Source organism: Erinaceus europaeus, chromosome 3, assembly GCF_950295315.1.
Source record: "Erinaceus europaeus chromosome 3, mEriEur2.1, whole genome shotgun sequence".
In the NCBI taxonomy this organism is placed as follows: domain Eukaryota; kingdom Metazoa; phylum Chordata; class Mammalia; order Eulipotyphla; family Erinaceidae; genus Erinaceus; species Erinaceus europaeus.
Genome location: NC_080164.1, coordinates 121,919,077 through 121,931,921, shown reverse-complemented (window position 1 = coordinate 121,931,921; position 12,845 = coordinate 121,919,077). Strand labels below are relative to the sequence as shown.

The window sequence follows — 12,845 nt, the reverse complement described above, 5'->3', positions numbered from 1 at the left end:
TTCTCAGTTTTCCGCATAACAATACAACCCCCACTAGGACCTCTGCCATCCTTTTCCAGGACCTGAACTCTCCCATCTGAAGATGTCTTGACACAGCAGTGTTTCACTGGTTCCCCCAAAAATACCAAATTAAGAATTATAATCCTTGGACCATATAAGTCTTTTTAGTCTGTCTATCTTCTCTGAAAAACAGACATAAAATCACTCCATATTCAATATGAGTTACAGGTTTTCTGGTTGAGCCGTGCAAAGGAAAAGGAGGTGCTATTTCACTTTGCAAACACTGCAAGTATGAAGTAACTATTATTGCCAAGGGAAGTTTTATGTGAGTCCTACAATAGAAAGCTTCGAAACTATGGGGAAAAAATGGTCTTATCTGAGCTCAACTGACTTGTTCCTAACCGATATATGTAAAAGAAAAAGATTTGGGATTATTTAATCATAAAACATCTCTTTCTAGACTTCACTTTAAAGTTGTCAACTCTATAGCAATTTCAAATTTATATATGGTTTCATACTCTTACACTGACAAAATATTTAAATTTAGGTCTGTTTCTGTAAAAGATCAAGACTTTAAAAATAGAAATCAAGACAGACAAGTATATTGAAAGATGACAGACATTAGATAGTTCTTCTTTTCATTATTTCTTCCTTTGATAGGACAGAGAGAAATTGAGAGGGTAGGGTATAATAAAGAGGGAGAGAGTCTCCACTGTCACTGGTCATCTCCATTAGGAACAACATAATGACCCCTTTGTGGATCCCTATAGTACCTTGCCCTCAATCAACAATGGTAGGGACTGTTCCATTCTCTGAAGAGAGGTTAGAATGTATACTGTACCACCCAAGGAAGATGGGTCCTGAAATTAGTGCAGCATGGAATGTTCCTAGCCATGACCTCAGAATGTGAGCTCAGACCTACAGGGATGCAGAGGTTACATAGGCTCCCGCGCTGAATATGGGCCCCAGATCAAATTGATGGGGCTTACAGTTAACAATATTTATATACTTTTCCCACATGTGGGAGCTATTCTCTTCACTGATGCAGCTTTCTAGTTCTTTTTATAACTATGACATCAACTCCCCAGACAATAACTTGGGTCCACCTACATATCAGAGGTCAGTCGCAGGCAAAAATTAGTAAAGTCATGGGCCTTTTGGAATATACCTAAAATAGACGTATTAGCTTTTTCCAAAACAGAGACCCCAATTCTTCACCTGCAATATTCTTGCCTTTAGGTTCATGAGTAGTCAACAATTTGTTCTGCTTTATATCTTAACTCTTTTTCAGCCACTAGGTTCCAGATGCTACCATGATGCCAACCAGACTTCCCTGGACAGACAACCCCACCAATGTGTCCTGGAGCCCCTCCTCCCCAGACCCCTTCCCCACTAGGGAATGAGAGGCAAGCTCGGAGTATGGATCCACCTGCCAATGCTTATGTTCAGCAGGGAAGCAATTACAGAAGTCAGACCTTCCACCTTCTGCACCCCATAATGACCTTGGGTCCATATTCCCAGAAAGAGTATTGAGTATTGGGTATTGAGTTCCTGTGGTGGGAATTGTGTGGAGTTGTACCCCTCTTATCCTATGGTCTTGTCAATATTTCCATCTTATAAATAAAAATAAAAAATAAAGAAGGAGAAAGAGAGACACCGTCAGCACTGCTTCACCACTTGTGAAACTTACCTCCTGTACTTGGGGGTGGGAGCTTGAACCCAGGTCCTTGTACATAGTAATATGTGTGTTTAACCCAATTCACTACTGCTCAGCCCTAACAGTTCTTAAAGATGTAATATACTTTTATATATGAACTTCTAGCTCGACCAGGAGATCTACAGATACTTAAGTAAATGAGTTATATAATAAGTAGCATGAATGTGATAACCAGATAAGAAACTGCAAGTTTACTGAGCTGTGTCTCACTAAGAATCTGCAAGGTATTTCTACATATACTAAATCCACTGCAGTTCAAAACAATAGTTTTACCTAAGATTGGGCATGACAGGGTCAGGCTGTGGTGCATCCAGTTAAGCTCCAGTGGCATTATTTAAAATAAAACTTTTGGGAGTCGGGCGGTAGCGCAGCAGGTTAAGCGCACATGGTGCAAAGCGCAAGGACCGGTGTAAGGATCCTGGTTCGAGCCCCTGGCTTCTCACTTGCATGGGAGTCACTTCACAGGTGGTGAAACAGGTCTGCAGGTATCTATCTTTCTCTCCCCCTCTGTCTTCCCCTCCTCTCTCCATTTCTCTCTGTCTTATCCAACAACGACGACGACATCAACCTGTTGTATGCTTTACATTGGGTAGTTCTTCCCCGCCAAGAGAATTGCATCAGTCCTGTTAATTTCGCGGGCCTGCTTGGCCCCGCCCCAAAGGGACCCCGGGAGAGGGTTCCTGAGTTCGAGAGTGCCAGAGTTTTCAGAGGGTTCCCCAGTACGAGAGTTCCAGAGGTCCAGAGTTGGAGAGTTCCTGAGTTCAAGAGTAAGAGAGAGTGTTTGTGCCGCCGCAAAGAGACAGCAGAGTTCTGTTTGGTGATTAGTTTGTCTTAGTTTATGAATCGTTGTTCCTGAATAAAGAAATACAGCTTCCCTGCCCAGCCATTGTCTCCGCGTCTCTGTTACCCGCCGTGAAGCTAGCCCGGTCAGCCAGAGCCCGCCGAATTTTAACAACATCAACCATAACAACAATAACTACAACAACAATGGAAAACAACAAGGGCAACAAAGGGGTAAGTAAATAAATAAATAAATAAATAAATAAATAAATAAATAAACATGGCCACCAGGAGCAGTGGATTCATAGTGCTGGTACCAAGTCCCAACAATAACCCTGGTGGCAAATAAATAAATAATAAAATTTTTCCCCAGGTGCTTTCCTGCTCAAAAATATAACATCCAAGTTGGCATATTGTTGGAAGCATTGAATCACCTAAATGTTGGCTATAATCTGCTGTCAACTACCTCAAACTATTTCTCAATAGACAGCCACTACTTAAATCATATTTGCATAGGTTTGGCAGAGTCCACGATTAAAAAAGAAAAAAATTACAGTCCACAGATTTGTTTCTTCTGTTTTCCCAAAACAGAATCTCTTAAAAAATATGCTCTCAAATTTTGTCACTATGTAGCTGTCAGAAAGAGAAATTATGCTTCTCCCCGCAACTCTGAACATTCAACCCATTTTTTGTGCTACTGAGAAGTCATATAACTCCAAGAAGTCATGAGGCATCTTCACAACTCTTCAAATAGTGTCCAGGCAGAATAATCAGCCAGTCAGAAACTTTGGTTCCACTTGGATGGAAGCTTTTTGGGCCAACTTTGAAAAGCATATAAAACGGATTTGACTTTGCTGCCAAGATCACTTCCAGGACATTGGCTAATTAATTATAAAAGCTTTTTTTCAAAACAAAGTTAAGACTGGCAACCTTTTTTCCTACCAAGAGGTGAAGAATGTTAAAAGAAAAAAACAATAAAAGCCTGGATTTATTGTGTAGAGGGGATTGTTCTTGTTTTTTACTGTTTCACATTTGTTGCAAGTTCATTATCTTCTTATTCAAACTGGACCATAATAAATTTTCTATCTCAAATTATTCAGAGAATAAGGATAGAAACTGGGACTATCAGAATTGCTAGTCAATCTCTGTAAAAGAAATCAGTGCTCAGTTACATAGCTTCTTTTTAAACTTTTTGGTGAGGTGCAAAAAACAGTTTCTTTCCCTTTGGTACAAGAAAAGTTCACTGAGTTCCCACTCTAACTTTGAAAACAAAATGAATATAATTCCTTGAATTAAATCTCTCTGGTTTCATCTTAGCATGAGCTTTGATAAACATGAAGCCATAGTGACAGGCATCAAAGGTTCTGGTTTTCATGGATCACCAATCATACCACAAAATAAACATCCATAAGTTATAATATTTCAAAATATTTCTTCTGATCCAGCAGTCAGAATCTTATGTAATACATATCCTTTTTAAATTTATTATCCTTATTTATTTAGTAGAGACAAACAGAAATTAAGAGGAAGGAGATATTGAGAGGGAGAGAGAGATAGAGAAGCACCTGCTGTTCTGCTCCACCACTCACAAAGCTTTTCCCTTGTATGTAGGAACTGGGGCTTGAACCAGTGTCCTTACACAATATAACATGTGGGCTCAGTCAGGTGTATCACCACCTGACTCTCATAATACACATCTTAACCCAATAAATTTCTTCTGCACATGCTCATATATGAAGACAATCAAGAAGGTAGGAAATCACTATCAGCCAGCATTTATCAACTGCTTATTAGCACAAGTCCTACCAAGAAAAGAACTATGCCTAGTTAAAGAAGCCTTTTCTCAAAACTCCATCAAACCAGATATGCCCAATTCTGCTTTATCCAGTTTCAGGACCCATGGAAACCACATAATCAAACCAATGGTTTTGATAAATTATCAAATGGAACTAAAATGTTCCAAATGCTTTTGAGGGAAATTCTGAAGTCCTAATGGACTAAATTTTCCCTTTTCTATAACTGATAGATACCCATCCATGTGTCCAATATTTAAGTGATCATTTCCTGAGGCAGCAGGGAAAGGGAAGGGAGGAGAGCAGAGCATATCAGCCTTCTAAGGTGGAGCTGTTCAAGGTGCTAAGAATTATTTTCAGTTTAAAAAGGGAAATAATTAAACCTGATCAAAGCACAGAGGTTCTCCCTCTTTTAGAGAACACACATAATTTAAGGTGAGGGGGGCTAGGGAGACAGCATAATGGTTATGCAAAAGATTTTTCATGACTGAGGCATTGAGGTAACAAATTCAATCCCAGCACCACCATAAGCCAGAGCTGAAAAGTGCTCTGGTGTCTATGTCTCTCTGTCTCTCTCTCTCTTTCTCTCTCTCTCCCTCCTCTCATTAATATGAATGAAATATGTAAAATTAATTAATTAGTTAATGTGAGAAGAGTAATACCAGATTTCAGAGACTATTAAAATGCAGATGAGGGACCAACAAAATAGCTAATCTGAGCTTGCTTTGTCACAGCCATGACCCTGGTTTAAGACTGACTCCCACTGCACTGAGGGGAGCTTTGGTGCTGTGGTGAAGCACCAATGATGAAGGCAGGCAAGGGAGGGAGTGAGGGAGGGAGTTAGTTCTGAATCTAACTTGATAGGAAGCCTATATAAGCTTTTCATTTAGATAAGAAATATGAGGCAATAATATGAAAAGTGTACTGATTTGGGAGAAAATGCACACAAGGGAACAGTTCTAAAGACTTACTCTAGCAATCCAGGTATGAGATGATGAACACTAAAATGAGGAGACTAAAAAACATCCCTTCACAGGAAAGGACGTAATTTTGTCTTTCATATACTTTTCAGAATTACCAAATCCTGTAAACCTCTATGACTACTAGAAGAACTTCCAGTCTGTCTTAGAAATGTATATTTCATATTTCTGTACTTATTTAGATAAAATTTTCATCCAGATAGTATAAATAGCTGACTTTGGAGGTTTTTTTATGTAAAATGCAAAATTTTACCTACTCAGTATTTTTTGAAATATTTTCACTGGGAAAATGACCCAATTTCTATCATTTCAAAGTGTTCCCCCAAGGTTAACAATTACCAGCATTTCTAAGTCCTTTATAGTTTACCAAAGTCTGTTTTAATAGATAATCTTAGTAAATTCTCACGCTACACCCGAGATAAGAAATGGTATTACTCTTCTGGATCTAAGACAAGTATAGTTTCCTAAGATTTAAGTTGCCAAGTAAATGCATCTCTTGTATAGTCTGAAGTCTAAACTTTATTTCTTTTTCTTTTGACCTTCAAATCTGTTCATATACTGCTTCCTCTTTCCCCAGAGAAAGTGTGAATTTCCTCTCCCATATTCACCTATATTAGCTCATCTTAAGTAAGAAAATCTACCTAATCTTTTCCCAGGGTCTTCTAGGCATACATTTTGTATTACATCTCAATGCAACAAGAATTCTATGCTTACCTGATCCTTCTCTGGTTTATCAGAAATATCATTCAAACTGGAAGAAGTCAGATTCCTATGGGTCATGGCCGGACTACCTGGGAAAACAAAAAAGAGCCCTAGTTAGAACTTGATTCATGTAGAGACTCTGGTTACTTACTTCACAGACACTAGTAGATGATGATGAGAATGATGATGATGCTTTAACTACGTTAGGAATCTCCTGAAGGTTTATCCAAAGTCAAACTTGAAGCATAAACATGGTTAAGAGGAAAGTATGTCAAGTTCCAAATAAGTTGTTTAAGACTCATTGCTTGGTAATAAGACCTATTTATAGATAAGTTCAGCTTTGAAAGAAATATTCAAAGCAATAAGGATAAAAATTAATTGACTACTGGATTGGTGTGGTCTTTTTGACTCAGCTATCTATTTCACCCTTCTCTACCTGGTGTCTTTCACTTTCCTGTCCCCTGAGAGATGGGCTCTTCCCTCCTGCCAGCAGAGCCGGCCCCAGAACACAGACATAGACCAGCACTCTAGGTTCCAGCTAAGAAAGATCACTCACTCTCATCAACCTTAACAGCCACTTGCATTCCCTCCTCTGACTAGCACTTTGATTACAAACATCTCCCCTTACAGGTTTCTCACCCAAATTCTTCTTATTTCCCTCCAAGCTGAGTTTGCACCCATTCCCCTTACTTCCTACATCCTCATTTGCTAGACTGAAATGCCACCTTCTTCAAGTCAAGGAATGAAGTTCACCAGAAACAGCACATGGGAACTAAGCTCTTTGGTCATGTAGCTGCTATAGATAAAATCTATTGGCAATTCAGATATCATTTCAGATTTAGGACATGATTATCAGAACAAAGATGGGGGAAGAGATTTTAGAAAAGAAATAAGACCATTTCCTATTTTCAAGTGGCCTATGCTATCGGACAGAAAGCTTAACTTTCATCTGCAGGTGGACCTTTAATTCCTAGGCTTACTAAACAAAAAGACAACTTTTCAAATCCGGAGTGCTTGACCCAGGCCCAGCAGGGTGCTGAGTAATGCATTCATCATTAATCCTCAGTGATCTGACTCAGGCTGGTCTTCACACCAAGAGGACAAGGGTTGGAAAACAAACCGAATTTCACATTTACTTCCAAATAATTCTTTAAGAGACTTTAATTCACTACAGATGAAAACTACAGAACAGAATTTTATGAAGGACTAAGAGCTATTCCTAATAATTTAATGTATAAATAGCATCAGTTCGTTAAATAATGAATAGTCTGTAATTACTAGATCGGGAAAAATGATAATTTTCTGGAGCTGGCAAAAAAAAAAAAGGATTATTTTCCACTTGGATGCATTTCATTGAGTAAGCATGGCCCAAATCTCTTAAACCCTTTTACCTGCTCAGATGTTTTAGTCTAGAAAAACGAGCACAGGGCATTTTTCAAAGGAGAGTAGCATTAGGGGAAAAAACTGCTTAATAAGCAAAATTTAAAAAGCCTATTTGAAGACATTTTCTTCTTTGAAGGTTTTTAATATCCATTCAGTACAAAAAACACCAGGTATAAACATTAATGCCCCACTCCCCAGTTAATGCTGAACTTGAAACTAACAGAAAGTGATACATAGACATTTTTCACTTTACATAAAAAAACAAAGCGTGTTATTTGGACAAACTGGGTGAAAATTCACCTAAGTATAGAAATCTATATGAGGTATTCCTAAGGCAATGGAACCATATCAGTTCTAGTCATCAGTTAAAGCAACTCATGTAAGTAAATTTATGATGCTATTTTTAGTTATCAATTGAATTGTATACAAGTGGCTATATAGAAACAATGTGAAAACATCTTTTCCGTTAGTAATTTCAGTTTCTTGGACAATATCCTGAACTTTTTTATTGTCTTTGGAAATTCTTTGTAAACATTGCAAAGGTGCATTTCAGCCAACTATTCTCCTCAGTACTCTAAAACCTGACTAGATCAAAGTCAAGTGAATAAGGTTTTATCATAATGCAATTTTGATTAATGTCACACCTCTCTCAAGAAGTCTCACATACCACTCAGAGAAGACTGGACCTGAAATGAGTGCAGCAGCCTAGAATGTTCCTAGCTGTGACCATGGAATGTGAGCTCAGGCTGACAGGGAAGCAGAGGTTATACAGCCTTCCGTGATAAACATGAATAGACATGGGCCCTAAGTTAGCCTGATGGAGGTTACAGTTAGTGAAATTTATAAACTTTTAGCAAATTTGGGAGCTTCTCTCTACCCTTATCCAGCTTTCTAGACCTATCCTCAACTCTGACACCATCTTCCCAGACAATACTCCTAGCCCACTTGCATGTTAGCTGTCAGGCTCGGGCAAAAATTAGTAAAGTCATAGGAATATACCTAAAATAGACTTCCTAGCTCCTTCCAACATGAGGACGTCAAATTTCTTCTGCTATAATCTTACCTTTAGGTTCCTGGTTATTAAACAATTTGTTTTGCTGTACATCTTAATGTTTTTCAGTCACCAAGTTGCAGATGCTACCAACTTGACTTCCCTGGACAGACTACCTCACCAGTATGTCCTGGAACCCCACCTCCTCAGAGCCTTGCCCCACTAGGGAAAGACAGAAACAGGCTGGGGGTATGGATCAACCTATCAATGTCCATGTCCAGCAAAGAAGCAATTACAGAAGCCAGACCTTCCACCTTCTGCTCCCCATAAAGATCTTTGGTCTATACTCCAGAGAGATAAAGAATAGGGAAAGTTCCAATGGAGGAGATGAGATATGGAACTCTGGTAGTGGGAATTACATGGAATTGTGCCCCTCTTATCCCACAGTCTTGTCAATCATCATTAAATTACTTAAAAAGAAGAGACGAAGAAGAAGGAGGAGGAGGAAGAGGAGGAGGAGAAGGAGAAGGAGTCTCACAGAATGTCTCATAGTTTCTCTCATTTCTGATTGACAGCTCAAAGTATAAGGACTTATGCTTACTTGGGGGTGTGGGATTCAGAAAAAGGCAACAATCAAAGGAAAATAAAGAAACCAGGAAGATGAAACTTCATTAATTTTCATTAATAAAAGTAATAAGCATTAAGGGTACCACTGATATTTAGTATTGAAATACACACAAAAATTCAGAAATCAATAGTTTAGGGAAATACTAAGCAAAGAAATAAGCATTCTTTAATCTTTTCTCACCTGCTTCCTAGTACAATCCCCATTCCTACTGTCCAGCACCTTGAACCATAGACAAATGTTTCCAAAATGTTGTAAAAATCAGTGGTTCTCTCAGTGTACTCTCTGTGACAGCAGCATCAAAGTCACTTGAACACTTGTGAGAAATGTAAATTCTTGGAACTCACTCCAGAACCACTTTATCTAAATACAGGGTATGGTATATATGTGCTACACATTGTAACAACCCTTTCATGTCATTTTGAAGCATTAAGTTTGAGAACCACTGTTCTAAAGAAACCAGTTATCTTAACAGAGGAAATGTCTCTGTCAAATATAATTTGAAGAAGTATCAATAAAATGAAGCATCCACGTGGGTATTTTAGTCATCTTTGCTGCCTCCAAGCCACTGCTCAAAATACTGTATCGCAAATCCTTGAATTTGCATCTTTGCAGCATAATAGGGATCATATTCGACTTTCCTCTAAGTTCTCTCTTACACAATTAAAGAGTAGCACAATTTGTAATATCCCAAACTTAGAAGCAATCCAGATGCCCAACAGCAGTCAAGTGGCTAAGAGAGAATACTATTTAGCTGTTAAAAATAGTGATGTCATCTTTCCTACCTAATCTTGAATGGAACTTGAAAGAAATGTGTTAAGTATTAAGTGAAATAAGCCACCCCCCAAAAAAGAAAGATAAATACCAGATGATCTCACTCATGGGTGTAATTTAAGAAGAAAGGGTATGGAAGTTGGGCAGTGGTGCATTGGGTTAAGCACACATAGTATGAAGTGCAAGGACCCACGCAAGGATCCCATTTTGAGCCCTCAGCTCCCCACCTGCAGAGAAGTCTCTTCACAAATGGTAAGGCAGGTCTGCAGGTGTCTATCTTTCTCTCCCCCTCCTTCCTCTGCCCTCTAAATTTCTCTCTATCCTTAAAAAAAAAATGATACCAAGAGCAGTGGATTCACAGTGCAGAGCATTCCACCAAAGTAAAGACTCTGGGAATGAGGGTGAGGGGAGGAACCTGGGGGGAGGAGTGGTTTGAAGTCATCATGCATGATGATGAAAAAAGACTTTGTTGGGAGTAAGATAAACCTCTCATGGGGAGATGAGAAATCATACTCATGGATGTCACTGTACTATAAATCATGAAACCCCGATTAAAATGATTTAAAAAACCTTTAAATATTATAAAATTAAAATAAATAAGTATCTTTCTTTTGGAAATAGTTATTTAATCATATTTTCCAAAAAAAATGTATTAGCCAAATCAAAGAGCCAAAAGAGATAAAGAACCAGATTATATCTAGGAATCAGAAGTTTGTATGTGGCATTTTAGCTAACCTGAGAACCTGTTACATAACTGGTCGCTCACAGCATTCTATTGTGGATATTCTGCACCTGACACTGAATAAGACATTATCCAAATAAATCTGTGCTTGTTATTAGAGTTTTAGCCTACAATATAAACACACTATGCTTTAATCCTGAGTGAGTGTGGGTAGTAAAGGAAAATGTCACCTTGTACCTAAAAGGTAAGATAAATAAATAAATAAATAAATAAATAAATAAATACTATAAAACGTGCTACTTCTTCTACAGGTAGCTATTCATTTACCTTTTGGGTTTTTTAATTATTATATTTTATTAGGAAAATAATGATTTACAAGACAGCCATTATCATTTGGGTCAAAGTTCTCATCTTTCCATGGTGTCTACACACTAATTCCACCACCAACTTGGTCTTCCAGCACTATTGAACACTGGGTCCTCAATGCCCTTTCAGTCCCTACCCACTTCTCCTATATCTTTGGCCCTGCTGCAACAGTCTAGAAATAGAAAGGAAAAAAATAAGTAAAAAAGAACACACACACACACACACACACACACACACACACACACACACACACACACACCACAAAAACTATCCATATACTTCAAGCTTTAAGTTACTACTAGTAAGTCCTGCCCATCTAAAATCCAGAGCATACAAATATAACATATCTTATAACTGCTCTTGGTCCAAAGAAACTTTATATTTGATTATTTTCAAAGAAGAAAAGGGACCTGCCTGGAGTGCATAATCATAATTAATTTCCATATAACTTTTTTTTCTGGTCAAAAGAAAAAGCTTTGGGGAATTGTATTTTCAAGCAGTTTCACACAATCAAAAACAATTTCATTTTCAAAGTATGTACTTGGCAGGTACATACTGTCTTCTATAAAATTAATTGCATTCTGTATCAAATTTGAAAATACCTGTTATTCTTTAGCACACATGTAGTAATTCATAAAGTCCTTATCAACTGTATCCACTGAAAGGAGTGAGGGAAATATACAACACAGGAAGAGGATTATATTTAAATGTGTACATATTAATATAAATGCAAATGTGTATAATACAATGGCACAGAAATGCTTCCCCCGTCATCTGTACTTTCACAGTGAGCCATTAAAGAACAAAGAAGCAAACCTCTTTAAAATTTTTCTAGAGGAACAAAGGGAGAAATGTTGAATGCAGTTAGCTACTCTACTTGTCACCGTGACTCAATGGTAATTGCCAAAACAAAACAAATGACAACAACAAAAAAATTACAACTTCATGACAAAGAAGAAAAGATGGTAAATGCAACAGCAACAAAACTCTAAAAGCAAGAACCCCACCAGCTTTTGACTACCTTTATTAAATGTTACAACCAAATGTTCACAAAGGCTATGTTTCATTATTTATATATTGGCTTTCCACATTTCAATTTACTTCAACTGTAACACTACTGCAACAAGACAAGGAGGATAAATTGACTAGAATACTCATGATGAGGGGCGGAGCCAAGATGACGCCTTGGAAGCAGCTGCTGGCATGAGCTCTGACAACAGTTGTTAGAAAGGGTAGGATCCTGGCCTTCTGCAAGACAGGAAACAAGGAGTTCTAAGCATGACACCAAGGAGGTGACTATAGTTCAATTTGGGTTAGAAAATAGAGAAAAAAGGAAAATTTTTTATTATTTCTCCCCCTGCCCCATAACCAAACCCCAGGGGAGGGGAGCCACTGCTAGCAGGCTCCCCACTGATCTTTTTTCTTTACCAAGATTCCTGGCTCACCAGGGATGTCATTCCAATCCTGTTCCTTTCTGAGTCCTTTGGCTCTTTTTTTTTTTTTTTTCTGCTAAAGTGACTTAGGCCCAGTTGGAGTGACAAATATCTGACCAAGCAAAGCTTCACCCCACCTGGGAAAGACCGCCTGGAAGTTTTTTTTATACAATTGGTTGTCTCGGCTCACAGTGCCAGAGCTAATCAAGGGTTGTCCAAGCTGCAGACCCACTCTTAGGACTTTTTACTCTCTTTTATTTTATTATTACTATTATATATACAAATATCCCTTTGCCCCCACTCCCTCAGGTTGACCAAAATTAACTCTTAGTGTATTTTTCATTGCTAGGCATCTGGGTGTCTTATCCATTTTGAGAGGAACTTGTTTCACTCTTCCTACCTCCTCTATACACTCTCTCCCTTCTACCACCTCCTAGCTAATTAAAAAAAAAAGTAAAATTAAAAAATAAAAAACTCCCCTTTAACTACACTTTTTTTTTTACTTTTTTTTCTTTTCTTCTTTCTTTTCTCTCTTTTTTCCCTGTCTTCCTTTCTTCCTCCATTTTCTGAATTCACTGATAGTCGTTTGTGAATTATTTTGGAGAAGAAATCTGACTCA

At 38.1% G+C, this 12,845-nt stretch overlaps 1 protein-coding gene across 3 annotated transcripts in view; it reads right to left on the bottom strand.

The window, feature by feature from the left end:
* SLC4A4 (solute carrier family 4 member 4) overlaps positions 1–12,845 on the bottom strand; it is a 463,215-nt gene that overhangs the window by 176,649 nt on the left and 273,721 nt on the right. For all 3 annotated transcript variants that reach the window (XM_060187836.1, XM_007523541.3, XM_060187837.1), the window contains one exon: positions 5,985–6,061. In XM_060187836.1, coding sequence (XP_060043819.1) covers positions 5,985–6,061 — 77 coding nt within the window. The remainder of the gene's footprint in view (positions 1–5,984; positions 6,062–12,845) is intronic.